Here is a 22,213-nt window from a genome sequence, read left to right on the forward strand (position 1 = left end):
GTACAGGTGAATCTTTGGTCAGAAACAGCCATCAGTGGAGTCATCACCAAAGGCAGAGCGAATGGTGCTCCCTATGAACGTGTAACAGCATACAAACTGCAGTATAGCTCTGATGGGACCACCTGGACTACTTGTACTGATGAATATGGTGAAGAAAAGGTAAAGAATTTTACATTGTCAGAAGTCTTGTGATTGCATTTACTGAGTATCTTTTGAATATCTGTTAAGTTTTTTTGTATGGCTGAGATGAATATCATGGCCAAAGTTGCTACCTCTGCCCAATATATCACATGGGTTGAGCCCCTAGGCCTTCTTTAGATAACTTTGTCTAGGTCCTCCTGACCTTTGTTGTAGGACAACACACGGTCTTGGGACTCTTGGCACTAACGTTTTCTATCATTTTAGATTTTCACAGATGACACTTCAGTGGAAGCAAATATTGGGGTAACCCAGTATCTTGAGGTGCCTGTTTTTGCGAGGTACGTCCGCATTTTACCACAGATGTGGAACACCCATATCAGCATGAGAGTGGATGTGCTGGGACTACTTCCTCAAGGTAAGCTGGATGGAATTTCATGCAGTTTTCTTTAAAAACATGGAAGCTGGGGTAGTAAAGACAATAATCTTTCAGCTATGGGGGGGTATCAGGTAGAATACTGATAGCAGCATATTGATGTTTCCATTGCAAATCTGAGCCAATATGATGGCTCCCCAGGTCTTCTTGTTTTCCTAATATGAAGGAAACAGGTGCTCAGATCTCAAGTAACCTCAAAACAAACAATCTGCCTTTTAATCACTTTTTGATCACTCTTTTGATAACAGTAGATTGTTTTTCTCCTTGGTGCTGAAAAGTTTGAGGTGGGAGCTGTCTGTGATTTTAGTGACATCCTGAGTCTTTCTTTGCATTTGCTTCAGAGACAACCATTCGGAGGTGTGGCAATCAAGCAACAGAGCTTTCCTGCCCTGAAAATATGGCCTTATCCATTGTGGATGCTAAATATGGTCGTCAAGCTGCAGTCCCAACATGTGGAGGATCAACCAGCAGCACAGATTGTCATGCTGCAGACAGCCTGCCTATTCTAAGGGGGATGTGTGAGGGTGAACAGCACTGCACAGTGGCGGCTAATGGTTACACCAACATCTTTGGCGATCCTTGTCCGGGGACACACAAATATCTCCAAACCACATACCAATGTGTCGAAAGTATGAATTTTTGTATCTTAAAGAGAGGCTCAAGCCAATAATCTTCCAGTAGATGTAAGATGATTAATTCATGTTGCACTAAGAATTAATGTCTTACCGGGTAGTGCTAACTTTTTATAGTTTGCCACTAATGAAAGCCATAGAGTGACAGACAAGAAGTAACAAAGCCTATTCTTTCTTTTTATCATATTTTCTCATGTAGAGTATATGAAATGAAATTATCAGTATTTTTCAAAACCAAAATGTAATTAACTACTTTTAGGCTTCTGGTTTCCCAGCATGCTGTACTTACCATTTTGCAACATTATGATTCATTGTGACTGCAAATAAACAATAAACAAGATTCCACCTGGGAGTGTTGATATGTATGCATGAACTTCACTGAATGAGCCTATAGCATGATTTTGCAAAGGAGATTAGACTGCTTATTAAACACATTGATTTTCAAGGTCCTTTTGCATTACCAATGGCAGGTTGGAGTGAATGGTCAGTCTGGTCGGACTGTACCGTCTACTGCGGCAGCGTCGGGGAGCAGTCTCGTGTGCGTACATGTGAGAGTGTGCTGTCGTGTAAGGGGCTGGACTTACAGACACGGGATTGTGGAGACATTCCATGTGCTGGTTTGTGTTGGCATAAGCCACTCCTGTCTATCTTGTTCCTTACTTAGTCCAAGTCATTGTTATCAATATGTTGATAAAGTTTAGACATCTAGGTAATAAGATATGCCAAATAGTAATTACTCAAGCAATTGGATATGATTTTGGATATGGTCAGACATTTCAGATAACATCCATTATCTTTCGTTGTGACACTGACAGTGTCAGTGACAGTGATAGATAATGAATGATATCTAAAATGTCTGACGGTGTCCAAAATCATATCCAGTTCAGGGCTCAAAATCCATTTTTGGGAGTGCACCCAGCACCCAAAAATTTTTTGGTGCACCACTTAAGTTTAAGTAATAACCTAATAATAAAACTTAGTTACAAGCTATCAAATTCTTAAATGACAGACATTTTATTATCTTTCCAACACTTAGATGTCAAGAATATGACGTATATTAGTATACTTTGATATCTTTACATACATAAACCTAAGAAAATATTTGGGTGCGCCCTGTGCACCCACAGAAAACAATTGGGTGCACAGCTCTAATTTTGGGTGCACCTGGGTGCACATGCACCCAGTATTTTGAGCCCTATAGTTGCTTGTAATGAGTAATTACTATTTGCTGTATTTTTATCAGTAGTCTCAGAATGACCAAAATGTTAAGTGCTTTCCAAGTTCACACTCTAAAGATGGGTGCAAGACAATTGACTCAGGTCACAAAAACAGGTCAGGTCTTCAAAGACTTATTTCTGGGTGACTGCCTAATTGTTGGAATGTCTTATTACATGTACTAGATGCTTACATTGACACTGGTCAGCATTGGTGCAAGGAAAATTGACTGCAAGACATTGCATGGATGCCATTAACCCTCTCTGACTGATCTATGGATATTCCTTACAACAGCAGGTGCCAGTAATTGGAATATGAAGGGTGCATACAGTCATCTTCTATTCATAAAGCAGATAATAGATCACAGTTTTCATCATATTAAGCAGACAATATCTGAATCAGTAAGCGTATCATATAATCTGTGGCCAGTCAATTTGCAAGGAAGGGGTCCCTCCTCTAATTATGAACACCCTGAGATGATGTTGCCTTCAATGTACACTAACTGCTTTTTCTCCAATCTTTGTGATCTTTTTTTTTTCTGACAGCATGGAGAGAGTGGAATCCATGGAGTCCGTGTTCCATCACTTGTGGTGATGTTGGCAGGAGGAGCAGAAGCCGATCTTGTCATGGCAAGGGAGGCTGTGTTGGCAGCTCCAGGGAACATGAGATGTGTAACATGGGGCGTTGTGCAGGTATAAGTCTTTTAAACAATGAAAAATCAACATAGTTTACTGACAAAATAAAACTAACAGCTTATCACCACTGGCTTTACTGACTGGGTCTGTACCATTTAAAGGTCATAGAAATTGGCTTAGTAATCTGATTTCTTGTTCCAGTGTGTGTCATAGTTATTGGGTGACTATTTAGGGCTGGCATTGAGGGCATGTTTTGTACCAGTAGAATACAGTCAAGACATTTTTAATAATAACCTGTATAAACTACATGACTGGTAGCAAACAAAGCATCATTTGAAGACAGCATATGCACAGGAAAAAATCATTTTAACTGATAACATATACTAGTCTGTACATTCTATGGTTGGTAGGGCAGAAAACATATTAAAATAATGTTGTTTGCCATTCATGTGTATTACAGATGCTGTAATGGGTGACTGTGGCTTTGACAAGGAGAACTTGTGTGGATACACCCAAGAACGCGGGGATGATGCAGACCTGGTCCGAGAGTACTATAATTCTAACCCATATATCCAAGGCAAGATCTGGAACATTGTTATCTATCTATAAGGACAATGTCTAGATACCTATTTCTTACTTTGTTGTTAAACCATCTGGGTGCGTTATGTATTTAACAACTGTTTTTGCCACCTTACAGGATATGTTGTATACCCCCCTGCACCTGATGTCATGGTCCGACTCACGTCACCTTTAGTGTCGTACCACACATCAAGGTGTCTTAAGTTTGAGTATCGCAGAAGGCATGGTTACCACCAATTTGCAGATACTTGTAGTGTGACAGTTTACATAAGGTGAGATGATAAGGTCTTTATTGGAGATTGTTTTACCTATATTTAGGCTAGGTTTTCTTCCAGCTTCTTTATGTGAAGTCATACTTCAATTTCTTATCTGTTGTCTTGAGATTTCAAACGTCTTGAATAGTAACTTGTACTTGATAAACTTTCTCAGCCAGGTCAATGCTGGGGTAAACTGCATGGAGCATTCTGTAGTCCATTAACTTTACGTTATCTGGATTAATATGCTGTTACTGTAGAATAAAGCCTTTATGCCATTCAATAACACAATAAAATTTTTCGAAGAGCGGTTTAATAAATCCTTTTTTGTGGCAGATTTGATGGAAGTATAGATCACCAGTATGCTCTGTGGAAGTCATCTCCTGTCATACCAGCAGACAAGTGGTCCACGGCATCTGTTGATATCTGTGCATTGAAACACTTTGTGGTAAGCAAGACTAGTTTTGTGAAGGAAAAATGTGAAAGGATAATAGATATAGCGCTAGTTCACCTTTATCCGCGGGTTGACCTTTATCCGTTGTCTTTAAAAACAGCACATTTATGAGTATTAGGTCTACAAACTGTGGTTTCAAATTTGCAATATTTTCAAAATGTTCAAATTTGAAACCACCATCTGTCGACTTCATATCCTTAAAAACGCTTTTTTTACAAACAACAGATATAGATCACTCTTGGATAAAGGTGAACTAGCGTTACATTCGAGTGTTGAAATTGAGGATTTAAAAGCACATTATACATCTTATGTTTTGCTAAGCCTTTGTCAGAACCCTGATAAGTCAAGGAATGATAAAAATGCTATGAACTGTGTTGACTATGTACACATGTACTTGTACAATGTAGTTGTACTTGTCTAAACTATGTAAGTAGCTGTTGTACAATGTAGTTGTAATTGTCTAAGCTATGTAAGTAGCTGTATACTGTATTCAAATTGTTTTATGTAGCATCACAGCATGTGCTTATAATAGTTCGTTATTTTTTTTGTTATTTCCCATGTCTAGGTTATGTTTGAAATATTTGGAAATGTCATGTTGGACAATATCAAGTTCTCCAGCAGCAAATGCAGTGGTGAGTAATAATAACAACTATGCTCATATCATGATAGATGTTACTTGTATCCTGTCCTCTTGATAACATTGTAATGTGTATGCATTTCTCATGGATACCATTGCATCTATTGGATATGCATGCTGTTGTGAGCAAGATATACAAATCTTACTCTGAAGTTCATGATTAACCTTGTGGGAAGGTATATCAGACATTAAGATAGCTTTAAAGTTGAGTCAAGTGTGGGGAATTTTCAGTAAATGGAATAGTTATGTGATATTGATGGACAAATAGACTATGATACAGTTCAAGGGCATTAGATCTTTGTCAAACAGTACAGTTCTTACTAATGGCATGTGAATTCATCTACCCTTATTTGTATGTCTAAATTTGTATGGAACAGAATTTGCTTACTGCCTTGAATGTTTAAGCAACAGATAGAGTGTCATTATTTGTAGAAGGCACATGAAATTTATGACAATATCATAAAAATTTTCACAATCTTTACTTTTCCATCATTCTCAGGATGTACCACACGAGACTACTCCTTTCCATGTCCAGTTGCTTCTGGCTGGTTTTTGGCCCGAGATGAGATGTGTGCGCCACCTAGCAGTTATACAGGGGGCTGCAGCACCTCTAACTTACATGCACTCTCAGCTCTGGAGAAGAAGAATTTGGAGGATGTGTGTGGAGTAAGATGGCCATGTGCAGGTGTGTCTCAGAAAAATGATCCAAAATGTTGAAACATGAAAGACTGCACTGTCAAAATGGTGTGAAAGCTTGCTTTTTGATGTCCAAAGTGCCACTTGACAAAAGTGTGACAGTAACATTCATTCACATAATTTCACCAGGTGCCATTATACCGCCACTTCAAAAAACGTGGTATTCCAGGCCTTCTCACGATTGTCTTATAAGATGTTGAGCACCTAAATATCTGAATTGTATTACATTTAGGATATTAACATTCAGTGTTCAAGACGATCTTGGGAAGACCTCTATTTTTTAGGTGGCGGTATTATAGCACCTGGTAGAATTATGATAGTCGATGTTATATCATCCAAATGAATTTTGTTCCTCCAGTACATTCTAAAATCAGTATTAAAATTGTGTTAGCATTTTCAGTTTCATCAACTGTTTACCTGAGTTTCTTTTTATAAAAACAACAACACTGAAATTGCATTCTCCATAATAAAGGTCTTCAATACTAACTTCTTTTGAGCCTTTTTACAAAAATACATATAGAATTTAATTGTTACCAACTACATTCAAATGATATATGTTTATTTCCCCAATGGCTACTTTGCTGTACACTTAACAGCTAATTACTGTAAATGCAGAAATGTTCGCGGTTTTCGCGTCGACCACTTTACCGCGAAATTAAATCCACCGCGAAAATTTTTCTATTAAGGTATTAGATTGCAGTAGATGGTGTTACCGCGAAATTAAATCCACCGCGAAAAATCATTTTTCCCGCTACCGCGAAATTAAATCCCCGCGAATTTAAATGCATTTACAGTATATGTTTTCTGTTCAGTCTAGATTTGAATGATTTTATAAAGCTAATGATCATATAATTTCCAGATCATTGCCATGCATGTGACGGCACACAGGACATCACAGAGCCATCTGGGTGTTTGCTGAGCCCAAACTATCCTTACAACTATTTCCAGGTAAATGTACAGAAATTCATTGTGGTACTGAAAGTCATATCAATTGGTAACAAATTTTTGCTATGTATGTTGTGTATATGTGTCCTATAAATTATCACCACATGGGAAAAGCAAATGATCAGGATATACATGTATCAGGAGTTAAGGGAACCATTAGGCAACAATTTTGTGTTTGGACTTAGAATGTTTTAGAAAATTAGGTAAATCCTCTCTTTTTGGTAGATCTGGAGCAGATCAGTAACATATTTACTCCTTGAGCTAAATTTGTAGGTTTGTGATATTAAGGGTAAGAATCTGGTTTATATTTTGGTGGCATCCCATTTGTGGTACTGCATATACCATTAATGCCTAGCAAAATGCTTCTATAATTGTTTACTTCTAACATGTTGACACCAAACCATATTTTTGTCTCAGAAAAGTCTACAGAACCTTCCACAGAAATTGCTTCAAATATGTAATTCTAAACTGTCATTGCAAACAGGAAACACTGTGTGCTTGGAAGATCATTGTTGAGAAGAACAAGATTGTGAGTCTTTCAGTCACATCCATAACACTGGAGGAACATCCTGACTGCATCAAAGACTCCCTGACCTTTTACGACGGAGAAGGAGATGATGCCCCCGTCTTACGTCGACTGTGTGGCAGTGCTACTCCCAGGACCTTCTACTCCACAGGAAATACTGTGTTTGTGAAGTTTCAGTCCAACTTCAATCAAGAGTTTGAAGGCTTTGTGGTTACTTACTCTACTGGTCAGCCTCATCGTAAGTGAAGCACTACTGCCAGTCATTTTACATATCCATGATATAAATTTTAGTTTCAAGGGGCATCTTGACCCAATCCTATCATCACCCTTTGATTGAGATAGACAACAGCAACTTGAGTACCTCTCCTTGGTGCTGAAATGAGAGGTGTTACTTTAAAACTTCCCACAACTACTACATGCAGATTGCAGAAAATAATACATCACTGATAAACATACCTTTCTCAATAATAGTAGTTGTATGGTAGTGTAGAATACAGTACATTAGGTTCAGTTGGGTAGAAGTGTTGATTCCAGTTTGGGCCACTCTTCAATTTAATTTACTGACATCATTGGTCCCTTTGGTTAGACCAATGCTCTCTTTAGATATATTCATGTGTAAAAATGTAACCAATGGTGTTAACCACCACTTTGCATCCCATACGGAAGCAACAATGGCTTTCTGATTTTTAGATCAACAGGTTAATTTTGTGAATTTGAAAACATCATTTGTGGGATACATGCCTCACAACATTTTCACAGTTTTGCCAGTCCTATTTACAGCATTCCTTTTTTCTTACAGGATGCTGGGGTAGACTGGTTGGTGTAAGTTGGATGAATTTAAGAGACCCAATAATCACTGCATCAGACAAATCTAGCCTGCACTTTGGGGAGCACCAATCAGAGGAAAGTTGCCAGGAAGCCTGTATGCAGGTCAAAAGCTGCTGGGGTTATTCCTTAGAACTGACCAGCAACAACTGCTATGGACTGCTGAATACAGATGACGAAAGGCATTACCGTTTTGATGCTGAGCAAGACCATGTCATCAGTGGATTCAGACAACCCTGTGATGGTATGGAGACATCCTTGAGCACATGCTCATTGATTTCTATAAATGGCTCTTCAAGAGCATTTCGTTGTAACGTGCAACACATTTTAGTATGAGAGAACCTTAATGGTCTTTTTTGTCACAAACTTGTTTAATCTTATGTAATGACAAAAGAATTTCATGTAACATAGCCACTTGTTAAAGAAGGAAGAAAAGGACTATGAAATAAATGATTAGACTGACTGATTACTGCTGCATAGTTCTAAGACACCTCTTGAAACAGACAATCCTGTGAGTTTTGCTTGGTATCCAAGATCAATTTTAATTCAGAAAGCAAAGAGAGATCATGCCAAAGTGTCACATTCGAAAAATGTCTTTGTTGCGGCTGTTGTCAACTGTCAATATACATGTAGTCAATTTTAATTCAGCCTATTCTGACCTTTTCAGTGCAATATGATAGGCGCATAGACAAGAGTGTTGTTTTTGGCCTGGTGCCTGTCGGAGGAAGTGACATCAGGCCAGACACTATCTTCTTGGGAGAATTCCAAAGTGAAGCAGCCTGCGCATATGCATGTTCATTAGAGGCCTCTTGTTTGGTAAGTTGGTGGTTTTGACTTGGATGTACCAATTATCAACTGAGATGCAAAAACAACATTCAAAGTTTCAAAATCAATCCATTCATTGTACATTCATGAATGAATTCAAAAGAAAATATTACAGCTTTTTTTTTTATATCAAGTTTGACCAAAAGTAAATAAAAAAAGGCCCGTTGTGAAAAAAATGCTAATAGTGATATAGATTGATTTAGGATTATCTAGCTCAAGTTGAATTTTATCAACAATGATTGTTTTATCCCTCTAGCTATAACCATTGTATTTGCTTGTTCATCTCATCAGGCATATACATGGATTACTAAAAGCAACATGGAACACATGTTGCAAAAGTGCTATGGGAGGAATGTAGCCAATCCTGTTTTAGAGCAGACAAGAGGCAAATACTCTGGTATAAAGGTGCAGCAATCAGGTAAGTTTGACTACCTTGACCCACCTACAATTTTGCTCATTTGCCTTTCATTGATTGCTATCAAAAATGAAAGTTTCTTCTTCTTTACCTTCATCTTTTTCTGGGGACAGAACACCTAGCAGGAGAGCATGTCTTTTTATCAAGGCTTCTGGGAAATAAGATGGCTTTGATCATGATAATAGTTTGGTCAGATGGCCATAAAGACCAGACATCCTTTTCTATTTAACAACATCTTATGTCATCCTGACCCAGCCATAGGACAGATTGGGACTGAAATTCAGATCCATTAATTAGTTTAAGATTTTTTGTTTACACTTTCTCATCTACATGTAACAGCAGTATGAGATATAGCTTCAGTCAATGTGTTTGATTTGTTTTGTTCAACAGTTTTAACAAAGCCCACAGACCTTGCTGTCCAGACAGTCACACCCAACAAAATCAGCATCTTATTGGTGACAACTCACGAAGTGCGCATCTCCTGCATCCCTAAGTGCAACAACGTAACAGTGGGTGAGATCAATGGAGTGACTATTGCAACTTTCAATGAGCTGCAGCAGGCAACAAATTCCACCATATATGTGCGAGCTTTTGAGAGGTTCGTTGAGAGTGAAGCATCGGTAGTGACAGCCACCACCAGTAAGTATTTACCGTATTTATACTTTTGATCTTTAGCTAGAAGAAGTGACTATCAATATCTCCTTTTGTTTTATACACATCATACCACAATATACAATTTTCTTTGCTTTCTAGTGTCTCGTGTAAACAATAATCTTACAAATGTAAGATTTTACATGCATCAGAGAAAATCATTTTCATGATCTATAGGAGACTTAGAATATCATTACCTCAAATCTTCAACATTTAACAATACAGATGTTTATATATACTAGAGCCCCTTTAATTCCTTGTAAACTTTAGAGGACATCTCTGATAATTTTTTGTTTGCTTTATCTTACAGCGTTTGCTGCTCCAAACATTACACTCACAAGGAGTGCTCAAGACACCCTTAACATCAAATGGCAAAGGGAGACTTTTTCATGGGAAGAGACTGCCATTTCCATGGAAATTACCTGTCAGCAAAAGAGACATGGACATTTTGAGGTTACTATTGAGATAGATTTACTTATAACTTCCTTTCATCATAAGATTTTCTGCAAGTCTAATAATACACCCAATTTTGTGCCGCATCGTCTTTCTACGTCCAAGAAATAATGATCTTCGCAAATTTTGTTATAAAGTCATTGTCGGTACTTTTCTGGTGTTGCAAAGCCAACTCAACATTAGTGCTGTGAAAAATGAAGTGAATAACAACAGAAAGTACCAATATTTGAGTGGTAAAAGAAAGTAATTTAGTGGAATTAATCAACCAAGAATTTGGTGTATGTAATGATGTTTGTGTTACAATATATTAAGATATTTTAAGTGTACCTTGAAATAACACGATCTAGATAAATGTAGATAATGGAAGACAAAAATCATTGTCATGATTATCTATGGCTTGAATAGGATTGGAAGCAATGTGGAGTACTGCTGGTAAATGATGCTGATGGTGAAGTGGCAATGGCCGGGCTGTTTCAAGGAATGGACTACACATTCAGTGTGGAGAGGAGAATTGGAGATACATTAAGAGGAGAGACTGCAGAAGTATCATCTTATGTTGGTAAGATCTTTGAGAAAAAATCAATAGAGGAGCTTTTTAGTCCACCATCAATGTAGAAATCAGTTCACTGTCCATAATATTATCTATTGTTTAGTATGAGAACTTCACCAACTCCAACTATGGAAATTAAAAAATGTGTATGGTCGAAGTGTATATGTATATGTATATTTGTGCTTTCTTCCTTACAGGTCTCATTTCACCTACAAGTCTATCAGCACTCACAATTGAACCCCAGACTATCACCATACGTTGGAGTCTGGACAGGGATGAAGGACCTGTCATTCCAACAGTGGCAGTTAACTGTGCACCAACTTGTGTGGTAAGTGAATTTATCCTTCAATAAACACATGCTGATATTAGTTTGAAAGCTTGACTCTGTTGGTTGAAGTCATTTACTGAAATCTCTAACACAAAAGAAATTGGCAATAATTTTACCAAACAGCACCACCAATTGGATATGGATTGAACCAATTTGATCATAGGAACACATGTTTCCTTCAAGCTGACAGTCGCTGCTGTTTAACGGTCAAAACGTCTAATTTCTTTGTCTTTAGATTACACATAGAAATATGTCTTCATGAATATAACTATACCAGTGTTTTGAATTACTGCGTGCTTCAGGATGTGGAATTGCAATTGAAGGTATGTGTGATTTTGTCCTTTTCTACAACAACAAGGAAGTCATCCTATTTTGGAAATTCTGTTTCAGGTTCAGCTACTTGATGGGCTATCTGCAGAACTGAGTGGTCTGCAGGCTGGTACCGATTATTTCATCCTTGTCTGGACAGAGTTCAACGGCCTACAGAGTGATTTAGTAACCCTGACAGTAACAACCTGTAAGTACATATCATTTGGTTCTTTGTACTTATCCTGTCCTTGGTACTGAACACCTTCCATGTTGTTCTGCTCTCGGTGCTGAATACCTTAAGCATCATTACATGTCTGTATGCCCTCAGAACTGGATACCTTCCATATTGTTCTGTCCTGGGTGCTGAACACCTTCCATATTGTTCTGTCCTTGGTGCTTAATACCTTCTATTTTGCTATATCCTCTATGTCGAACACCTTCCATATTGCCCTCTGTGTTGAATACGTTTCATATTGCCCTGTCCTTGATACTGAATATCTTTCACATTGTGCTGTCCTTAGCGTTAGATATCTTCCATTTTGTCATGAGCTGATTACTTCCACACTGTTATTCTTGGTGTTGAGTTCCTTCCATATAATCCTGTCCTTGGTGCTGAATATCGTTATGCCCTTCATGTTGGATAACTTCCATATTGGGGCTGAATACCTCTACACTTTGGGAAAATATAAGAAATGAATAATGAGGGATGGAGGGAGTGTACATGATATTCCTATTGGTGGTGGTAAATACCTTTCATGGTGGAAGGTCATTGATACTTCATGCCTTCAGAACAACCTTGATCCTGATACAAATTTCCACTGACAGTGATCTGCTGTAAGTGCTGATAATTTTCAATTCACATCTTACATCTCACTAGGTACTTTTCATTTTCGACACATGTGATACCTCATTGTACACATCCATAAACAGTTACAATATGAATAATTAATTATTATACTGGCCAATATTGTATTTATGTAGAATGATTCTTATGGTAAAGATAATATATGAACTTTGCACTTCCAGTGATCCCACCGCTATCAGGTCTGCAGGCACCAGAACTGTCATCATCCAGTGTAAAACTCACTTGGGACAGCCCAGCTGTACAGCCAGATTTCTACCAGATAACCTATAAGTAAGGCACTATCTAATATCATCCACCTGTCTTTGTTTGTGTATGAGATTAGTATAAAGTCATGCTTTCAGGTAAATCCCACAAAACTAGTCAAACTATATGTACGCCCTCAGAGCTTGACACCTTCTATATTGTTCTATCCTTGGTGCTGAATACAAAAATTACTTACTGTTTATGAAATAGTTCTTGTCATATTCACTTTCTTACACGTCTACACAGCATGCAAAATCTCATCAGACTGAAGAAAGTAAAGTAATGAAAAGCTGTTTTCCACAGGCAGACCTATGGAGGAGTTGCTAAGAACGAGACTATAGGTGCCAGTGAAACACAATATGAGCTGAATGGATTTACCAACAAAAATCAACGATACAAATTTGAATTAGCTCCTGTTATCCATGGAAAAAAGGGTGATGTCTTCACACTTACAGTCTGCTTGGGTATGCAAACTTATTTGTCCTTTCAGGTTCAGGTTGTTCATATATGGAAATAGTGTGGTTGAAGATTCTTGCAAATTTAAGGAATATAGTATAACATATTTTAATCTACTTTCATAATGCAATGCACCTGATCTTTTTGATAATGGTGGACATGTGTTGTCAGTTTGTGTTAGTTTCATCAAGTCTTGGTTTTCATAAAGGTATCAATTTTGATCTTATTGGGTTCGAGTTTCTAATTAACATGATTTTTAAGATCAGATACAAACAAGTTGGTTTTGATTGACAGCTGAAACTGCAAAGCTGAAGGACTTTCAAGTTGGTCATGCCACTGCAACTGAGATTTCTGTCACGTGGACATCACCCGCTTGTATCGACGTCCGCAGCTATGACCTTTGTGCCATCCCCTTGGATGAAACAGATGAGGGTACGGTTTGCCGACAGGTTTGTACTATCGACAATACTAACCTGCATCAATCATTTTGAGGAATTTCATACTTTAGGACTATAAGTTTTGCATTTATATTAATGTGTAAGAGTAACGGTAATTACTGTGATGATTGATTTGTGCTCCATTTTGTTGGAAGGTTGATCCAAAAAGCCCCTCTGCAGTCATAGAAGATCTGGTGCCAGGAACCCTGTACTATGTCAACCTTACGGCACAGATTAGCTTTGTGGTTGGTGGAACTCCAACTGATACTATCAGTGATGCTATATCACAGGCTACAGGTTGGTTTTGTTACATTTCAAAAGAGAGTTATCAACTTATCACTTGTTGGGTCAATACTGACTGTCAATATTTCTTTGTATGCTGATCGATAATGAATGATTTGTAATTGAACCTGTCGCAATGATCATTCAAAAATGAGTTGCCTTTTCAAAGGTAACAATGATCAATTGTCTTCGATACCTTGGACTGTTACTAAATGCACAAAAAATGTATAATGTAAAGACACACATGTCAAATATTTTACATTCTTCAGTTCCAGAACCACCAACAGAATTCCAGGTCACCAACTTCACTAGCAGAACTGTCTCCCTATCCTGGCATCGCCATGGGAACAAGACAAACAGCTTGGACAACCATGGAAAGAAGACAAACAACTCTTCTGCTGTGTACACTGTCAGCTACTACAAGATTGTTGGGCTGAACGGGACTGAGCCACACAGATTGTCAGTAGGATGGCTTAGCACAGTTAACACATCAGCAGTGGTGGAAGGTCTTACTGATAATACAGAGTACCTCATAACAGTGATGACATCAGTCAGTGGGATGCACAGTGGAGAAGTGTCTCTGATAATTCAAACAGGTATAACGTTAATTAGTAACTTATTCCTTTGTGTGCAATTCTTTACATATAGATTATGACATGAAGTTATTTGGTGTTACTACCCTAGTAGTATTATCCAGTATTTGATTTATCTGCTTCGTTGGTCCCTAACATGCATGGGTGGGCAGCAGTCGACTAGTCTTCACACCATGCTTCCAGGCAGCCCTGTCATCTGAGTTCACACTGGCATGGCCGCACACATTGATGTCTTTCTTAACACACTCCTTTCAAGATTTCCTTGGACTATATTACCTCTTTTGCCAGGTAACTGCAATTTGAGAAAGGACTCACCCTGTTGGCATTGCCAAATAAAAGTTTATTTTATTTGTTTATTCATTTTATCTACATTTATCAATTGAGCATTATACAAAAAGCACATTAATTTTGCTTACTATATATACGTTAGGTCTTCTGCTCAAGGTAACATAAAACAACAAATAATAGTCAAAATCGGCAAAAAGAACTTGCTTATTTATACAACACTAACATACATGTATAACAGAGATTGACAATAAAATAAATGTTTGAAAAAAAATGTTTGAAATTTTTCTGTAGCTCCTGAGGCAGAGTGGAGTGAGTGGCAGTTTGTCGGCAGCTGTTCTAAGTCCTGTGGTGAGGGAAGACAGGTGAAGAGGAGGTTGTGTCTCCTGCAAGATGGACAGCATGTACAGAAGTGTGAGGGGAGGAACCAGACTCTGATGGATGTAGAAGAGGATATATCGTCCTGCAATAATATATCTTGTCCAGGTAAGTATACAAATCCTTGTCTTCTTGAGGTCATTTTACATGTAGATCAGTCCTACCCAGGGAAAACTTGTCTTCATGTGCATCACTGTAGCATACATATTTTGATGTACTAGAGTACCAGACTTACAAGTTCTCCAAGGCTCTCAAAGACTTCACAACTGTATGTTACCTGTAGGAAAAATTTCTTTCTATATGGCATGTAAAGGAAAGGAACAAGCTTTCAACTTTTAATACACTGTACTTTTAATGACTTCAAGAGCTGCTCCATTTTCAAGATCTTGCAGCCCATCAGGAGGGGAGTTAATTTATTTTAGATTTCTGTGCCCCTGTGTAACTATGATGATTATATCATGGCCTCACCTCTCCCATCTCAGAGTAGTTAACCCTACTGAATGTTTATGTTCATAGTACATGGAGGGTGGTCATCCTGGTCAAACTTCACAAGCTGCTCAGCAACCTGTAATGGAGGCAGCCAGACACGGAGCCGTAACTGTTCCAACCCTATCCCCCGACATGGTGGTCGAACCTGTGCAGGGCAACAGTTACAGACTGCTCAGTGCAACCTACAGAGTTGTCCAGGTTTACTCATTTACTAGTATCATTTAGCAAATGCTACTCATTGTCCACATTCAAAAGAATCATAATTGTCTAATTTATGATTTGAAATGATATCAACCAATAATCTCCAAGCAGATCCTACGGTGCCCTAAGATAGTATCAAAGCTGGCCAAGGAGTGTAGCCGACCAAGGGAGTCAAACGGGCACCTACGGAAAGTTTGATACTATACATTACGCACCGTGGATCTGGTTCGAGATTAATCAACCAAGTGCAGATCAGAACGCAGTGGTCAGTGATTTGATTTAGTTTTCATTTTCTGTTAATCCATCGAACAAAACTTTATTGACAAGCTGATGGCAAAGCACAAAAAGTTTAATTGTATCTTAAGTCAGTGTGTGGCCTTTTCAATCCAGACTAAGATTGTTAGCGTTGACTTATCACAGAAGTTAACAATCTTTTTTGCTCTCCCTGAAGTGCCGGTGATATCAGCGTGGATGTCCTGGTCTGCCTTTGACGACTGTTCTGAGACCTGTGGTGGTGGACTACAGATCAGGAGAAGACAGTGCAATGGTTCATCATGTGTTGGAGAGGCTGAGGAAATAAGAGAGTGTCATGAGGAGCCTTGTCCAGGTTCAGATGTTTGAAAATTTGTTTTTAGTTGTTAAGGTTGTGTGATATTTGTAACATCAAAGCTCTTTAGTAACATTATGTAATGATAGATATTCTGACTGTGGCGAAAGAGAGAGAAGACTTAATGAAAAAGAATAATTGACAAGACATTTTTGTGTCTCATATCTAAAACGGTAACATAGGAAATTTTGTGACATCATGCAACAACAGCTTGCAATGTCATACTTTCACAAGTCAGCATAAGTTCCTCTGTTGCTTTGAATTCTCCTTTCGACTGTGGTCAAAATCTTCTTTACAGAACTATGCAGATAAAAAAAAATTACTAAATTAATATCACAATGTATGAAACTTTTGAAAACAGTTGACATATTTCTTCCACTCTGCAGCTAATGGTACATGTATTAAGACCAATAAAATTTCTATTTTTAAAAGTCCATGGAGGATGGTCCATCTGGAGTCTATTCACTGCCTGCACGGTGACCTGTGGTCCTGGTAACCAGACCAGAACACGCAACTGTACCAACCCTGAACCTGCACTGGGAGGCAATAGCTGTCCTGGAGATGATGATGGACATGGACATGAAACACAGATCAGGGATTGCTTTTTGAAAGAGTGCCCTGGTATGTTCTTAAAAAATCTTCCCTTATGCAATGTAGATTAAGATAAAGGCTGTGTATTATATACAATGTAGTCTGTCTGGAACTTTGCAGGAATAAGATTTCACAAATGATGTGCAAGAATCTATGATCTGTAAGACTGGCTTCGATGTAATGATAATTATAATGCATTGAGTAAAATTGCATGTGAAGATGGTCCAATCTTACTTTTCTTATTAGCTTTTGAATTTTGGCAACATATTTCACTAAAAGATGTGGTAGATTTATACCTGTCCAGTACAATGAAAATAGTTTATTTTGACCTTAATGTATAATACCCAACCTTGTTCTACAGCCTTGCCTCCACCACCTACATGGTCTGAATGGTCTCCATTTGGCCCCTGTTCTGTGAGCTGTGATAATGGCACTCGGCAGAGGCATCGAAATTGTTCATCGGAAAACTGTGAGGGACCTGACATAGATGTCCAACAGTGTTTCCCATACCCCTGCTATGCAAGTAGGTTTCACAACCCTCTTATTGATTGTCTTGTTGTAACGTCTGTTGTAACAGTACTGTACTTTGCATAATTTCCCCATCACAAATTATATATTATGCATGCATCTTAATGTTATTTTGCAATGTGCATTCTCTATAGCCCCTCCCGTAGATGGCATGTGGTCAGCTTGGTCGGAGTACAGTCAGTGTACGGTAACTTGTGGAGGAGGAGTGATGCAACGTACACGGGAATGTGCGGACCCTTCACCGACACACGGTGGCAGGCCATGTGAGGGAGACAGAGAGGGTCTCGGGATGGAGGTCCAGTATCTTGCCTGCAATCTAGCAGCCTGCAACGCATCAAGGCCTCCTCCTGACAATGTTGGAAGTTGGTGTCCTTTTCTTTTACCATAATTACTACTGGAAGGGATAATATGTGCATGTAGCTTTAGATATTGGAATACACAGCCTCGGCAGTTGCTAACATGATCTTGGAAATACAACATTATCTTGGAAACAGAATAGCCACACTGAACGCTTAGAAAACCTAACAATATTAAGAATACATAAAGTTTTGCTTAGCAGGAAACTTTGAATAGGATTATACTTATAGCCTTCAATTTCATGGGTAATCTAACTAAAATCCTGTTGTTACGTTGACAGTGTGCCCAACAGTGATAGGAACAAACAATCAGGCCTGGCCAGAAGCTGCTGCTGGGGCCGTACAAACAGTCATCTGCTATAGAGGTGGGTTAACTTCATAACTTGATCAACATCCGACTTTCTTTAAATCTACTAAATAACTCCTCTCTTTTTCCTACCCTTCCACATGGTCTCAAGCACCCATAGCTCACAGACTCATCCTAGTTCTCAAGGTACAGTAGGGCTAACGGTGAAGAAAACTGTCTTTCAACGTCTTTATTCATGCTCTATTATATGTATCAATATATAGATAATGTACTTTGTTTATCATCCATGTTTGATAGACTTGTCACACAACTATACACAAGGAAACAGCTAATTAATGACATGTTGTGTAGTGGCCATAAGTCATTATAATAAGAGAGCTTAATAATGATGATTGACCACTTCCAGGTGTGGCCAGACGGAAGTGCAGTGAATACTCTCAGTGGGAGGCAGAGGACTTCCAAGACTGTGTGTCTGAGATCATGGCAGAGTTTGTGGATAAGGTAATACATGTACCAACATATTAGAAAAAGATTTTTAGTGTGTCCTGTGTGTCCAAATCTTATCCAAGTGTGTCCAAGTGTTATGGAGCCTTGATTTAGTATTCCAAGATAATAATAAGCAACATGACATTAAATGAGAAACAAGAGAGAGAAACCTAGTGCAAGAGCATCAGTAAGACAGTATTGGGTTCAAGGGTTCTGTAGAATACATAGCGTACATTGTGTCTTTTTCTGTTTCAGCTAAATGGACCTCTCCAAGATAATCTAATCCCAGTACAAACAGTCCAAAATTTGGAGGCAAGCCTGGTAGCTGGGGAAGCCTCAGGGTTTGGGGATGTCAGCGCTGCAGCAAAGGTTATAAAAACACTGTCACAGGGAGACCTTCTCAATGTGGCAGATGGGACGCTTTCAAATAAAGACACGTTCATAAGGGTATGTGACACTGACATTTTAAGAGCAGATAAGGCCACACCAATTTAATTTCTTGGTTCACGGATTCGCTCGCTCCTATTTTTTGGGAAAAAAAATAAAAATAAAAATTACCACTCAGCAAATTTTCACCATTAATGAAACCATTCACCAAGTTTCTGGTGTAGCAAACATAAAAACTGACACTACTTTTGTAATTTTCAATGAACAGGTGCTGTTACTGTACAGTAATAGTGTTTTTGTACTTTTTTCAAGCTGAAAACTTTTTATTCTTTATGTTTTGGATTAGCCCTTACCTTTACCCCAACCATTTTACAATTTTTATTTTTATTTCGCCCTCTCGCTCCATATTTTTTATGAAAAAATCCGTGAACCAAGAAATTAAATTGGTGTGGCCTAACGATAAAAAATAAGCTTCTATCAGATATATCAACTCTGCCATATCCTTTTCAGCTTGAATGAGGCATGAAAATTTTAGGAACAGAATGTTTCAAGCGAAATATGGTCCCTACAGTTTGTTACAATTCCGTAAGCTTTTTGTACACTTACTGAGTTTTATCATGTACATTATTTTATAGGGGCTTGTTGGAAGTGTTGATTATCTACTACCAGATGAAAATGGAGACTTTTGGCCCACCAGCAAGCAGGTAAGGCTAATGCTGCTGTAGATACTTTCCCCCACAATGTAAGTTTTATGCAGCAATTATACTTCATCTGTCAGCAAATACAACATGCAATCTCTTATTTCACATATCTATTAATAAGTGTACATGAATCAATGTATAATTTCTGCAAGACTCTGCAATTTGTCTTGCTATTTGAGGACCTGCAATGTAGTGATTGTAAGAAATACCTGACAACCAAGGAGCTAGGAGTTGGCACTGTCCATGGTGCTGAATATTGGGTTAACATCCTCTGCTGGTTAGCTGATACATGTTGCACCTTATATCTTATAATTCTTAATGTATCTTGAAGATGCCTTTTTAATATGCTTTTTAAAAAGCAGCAGGATTCACAGTGTTACCATGTAAGAAGTTCATTTTATTATTTATTCTGATAATACATTCACTGTAAGGAAACAATAGATGACATTATCTGTGAACTATTCCTATACTACAGAAAGATGCAAAGGATCATGTGACGTCACTTATCAACTCAATGGATGATTTTGGTTCCTCGATTGTGAACTACTTGTCTAATGTCGGAGAGGACTACGTCACAGTGCATAAGAAAAATATAGGTAAGTGTTCCTTTTTCTGCAAGACAGATAAGCACACACTTAAGATAATGAATTTCAAATAGTTAAATTTGAAGTTGTATATCAATTCTATATTGTTATCTCACTGTTTGAGTTTACTTTCTTTCCTATCTTGCTGACGAGTTCACATACAAGTAGGGTTACACTTCATCATCATCATTACACTTTTTACATTACACTTAATTCTATCTAATAGTGGCAAATAGAGAAAAAAAAGCCCCTTAAGTGAGATTTTACATTTGCCATTATATGTTTTGAACTTAAGACTGCAGGGAAAGAGGGAATGCAAACAACTTGTTTATTTTTTGTTGTTGTTAGAACTGGATGCAGCTGTAGTCCCAGCAAGACAGCTTCTGGAGTCCGTAACACAGCCGAGACCCCCCACATGGGGTCCAGCACCACCGGACAAGAGCAAGATCACAATTCCAGCAGAGGCCTTTGCTGAAATCTTGACGAGTTATCCAGGTAAGCAAGGACAACAGTTACAAATGTTGCTATTCTTGCATGTGGCCTAGACAGTGCAAAGGGCTTGACAAGCTAGTATTTTTTTCAATGACATATTTGTTTGTTTAACTCCAGAGGAAGAGGTGAGCAGCATTGGAGTGGTCACTTACAAGATGATGCACTTTGACAAGATTTTGGAGAGTAACAACATACAAAGGTGAAGAGCTCTATAGTGCCAGGAAATCTAATGTTATTTCTGTTGTCAGTTGTGCATAGTTGTATTGTTATGCCTCTAACAAAATGAAGCATTTTATGAATGATGCATAGATTTAATATTTTTGTTAATAACAAGTTAAGATTGAGTTAAGCTGCTGAAGCTACTATTACCTTTGAGTGTAACATTCTCCAGGCATATCTATGGGAATCGGACATTGAACGGCCCTGTCTTGAGTACCGTCATCTATCCTCCACCAAAAGAGGCACTGCTCAATCCTGTTACCATCAAGATACACCACACAAAAGTGAGGCTTTTTGGCATACAGTGTATATGATCATGTTGATTTACATAGAGGCACTTATTTTTCCTTTGCATTTATGCAGAATTTTCTACATATTAATTTGAGCCTCCTTGCAAACTGGTCATCTCAGAAAGATTACATTTTTTGTCAGTTTTTTACCTCCTTCTTTGTTGTATTCAGAGCTTGATTACATTTGCACTCATGTCATAATTTTTTAAGATTTATTTTTCTCCACTTGTTGTAGATGGCGAAGAACCCGCTATGTGTGTACTTGGACTATGAAGACCAAAATCGGTATGTACAATATTCCATGTAGTTGAACATCATTTCCCCTTGTGTGCTATTAAAGCTATCGTTTGAGGCAGTGACAACAGTCCCATTTTGAGGTTATTGAAGCTGTTATGGACAGGTGTACTTTCTCTGTGGTTATGAAGAAATCATGGCCAACCAATTTTCAAAGTCTGCACAAGTTACTATTCACATCAGAGGCATATTTCACAAAAGCTACCTACTACATTTATAGGAATCATGAAATGTTTTGTTTCTATTCAAGATGCATACTCAATGCATGTGTCATTATTACACAGTTTATTCAACCCATCTGGGTGTGAGGTGAGGGAGAGGAAGAAGTCCTACACCATCTGCCAGTGTTTCCACCTCACAGCGTTTGCTGTCTTAACAGAACTGGTCACACCAGTAAGGGCTTTCCTGCATTTACAACACTCACGTAGTCCAAGATATTATTTTGCAGTCTTCTCGTTTTCTTGTGATCGTCAATGTTAGTTTTACAACATTTTTACATATTTAATCGCCGATATTTTTTTCTTACAGGAACCAAAAGTCATGTTACCGACTACTAACCTTCCATGGATTGGCCAGGTTGTTGCCATGGCAACACTGAGCATTACACTGCTGATCTTCCTATGGCTCAGGTATATTGTT

At 38.2% G+C, this 22,213-nt stretch overlaps 1 protein-coding gene across 1 annotated transcript in view; it reads left to right on the plus strand.

Moving 5' to 3' along the window:
- Nucleotides 1-22,213, plus strand: part of LOC118430301 — a 25,709-nt gene continuing 3,496 nt past the window's right edge. The window contains exons 1-42 of the mRNA XM_035841046.1: nt 1-159; nt 406-556; nt 916-1,203; nt 1,677-1,823; nt 2,967-3,113; nt 3,517-3,633; nt 3,754-3,907; nt 4,226-4,337; nt 4,909-4,975; nt 5,480-5,665; nt 6,536-6,624; nt 7,106-7,385; nt 7,947-8,216; nt 8,640-8,788; nt 9,089-9,215; nt 9,603-9,851; nt 10,174-10,316; nt 10,722-10,875; nt 11,064-11,194; nt 11,585-11,711; nt 12,530-12,638; nt 12,915-13,075; nt 13,362-13,516; nt 13,660-13,801; nt 14,056-14,382; nt 14,959-15,150; nt 15,559-15,729; nt 16,184-16,339; nt 16,772-16,960; nt 17,292-17,453; nt 17,593-17,820; nt 18,096-18,179; nt 18,528-18,622; nt 18,863-19,054; nt 19,630-19,698; nt 20,171-20,291; nt 20,628-20,774; nt 20,889-20,970; nt 21,163-21,274; nt 21,516-21,565; nt 21,859-21,967; nt 22,103-22,203. Of these exons, the coding sequence (XP_035696939.1) occupies nt 502-556; nt 916-1,203; nt 1,677-1,823; nt 2,967-3,113; nt 3,517-3,633; nt 3,754-3,907; nt 4,226-4,337; nt 4,909-4,975; nt 5,480-5,665; nt 6,536-6,624; nt 7,106-7,385; nt 7,947-8,216; nt 8,640-8,788; nt 9,089-9,215; nt 9,603-9,851; nt 10,174-10,316; nt 10,722-10,875; nt 11,064-11,194; nt 11,585-11,711; nt 12,530-12,638; nt 12,915-13,075; nt 13,362-13,516; nt 13,660-13,801; nt 14,056-14,382; nt 14,959-15,150; nt 15,559-15,729; nt 16,184-16,339; nt 16,772-16,960; nt 17,292-17,453; nt 17,593-17,820; nt 18,096-18,179; nt 18,528-18,622; nt 18,863-19,054; nt 19,630-19,698; nt 20,171-20,291; nt 20,628-20,774; nt 20,889-20,970; nt 21,163-21,274; nt 21,516-21,565; nt 21,859-21,967; nt 22,103-22,203 (6,146 nt within the window). The 5' untranslated portion in view covers nt 1-159; nt 406-501. The remainder of the gene's footprint in view (nt 160-405; nt 557-915; nt 1,204-1,676; nt 1,824-2,966; nt 3,114-3,516; nt 3,634-3,753; nt 3,908-4,225; nt 4,338-4,908; nt 4,976-5,479; nt 5,666-6,535; nt 6,625-7,105; nt 7,386-7,946; nt 8,217-8,639; nt 8,789-9,088; nt 9,216-9,602; nt 9,852-10,173; nt 10,317-10,721; nt 10,876-11,063; nt 11,195-11,584; nt 11,712-12,529; nt 12,639-12,914; nt 13,076-13,361; nt 13,517-13,659; nt 13,802-14,055; nt 14,383-14,958; nt 15,151-15,558; nt 15,730-16,183; nt 16,340-16,771; nt 16,961-17,291; nt 17,454-17,592; nt 17,821-18,095; nt 18,180-18,527; nt 18,623-18,862; nt 19,055-19,629; nt 19,699-20,170; nt 20,292-20,627; nt 20,775-20,888; nt 20,971-21,162; nt 21,275-21,515; nt 21,566-21,858; nt 21,968-22,102; nt 22,204-22,213) is intronic.

This window comes from Branchiostoma floridae, chromosome 14 (genome assembly GCF_000003815.2).
Source record: "Branchiostoma floridae strain S238N-H82 chromosome 14, Bfl_VNyyK, whole genome shotgun sequence".
Lineage (NCBI taxonomy): Eukaryota > Metazoa > Chordata > Leptocardii > Amphioxiformes > Branchiostomatidae > Branchiostoma > Branchiostoma floridae.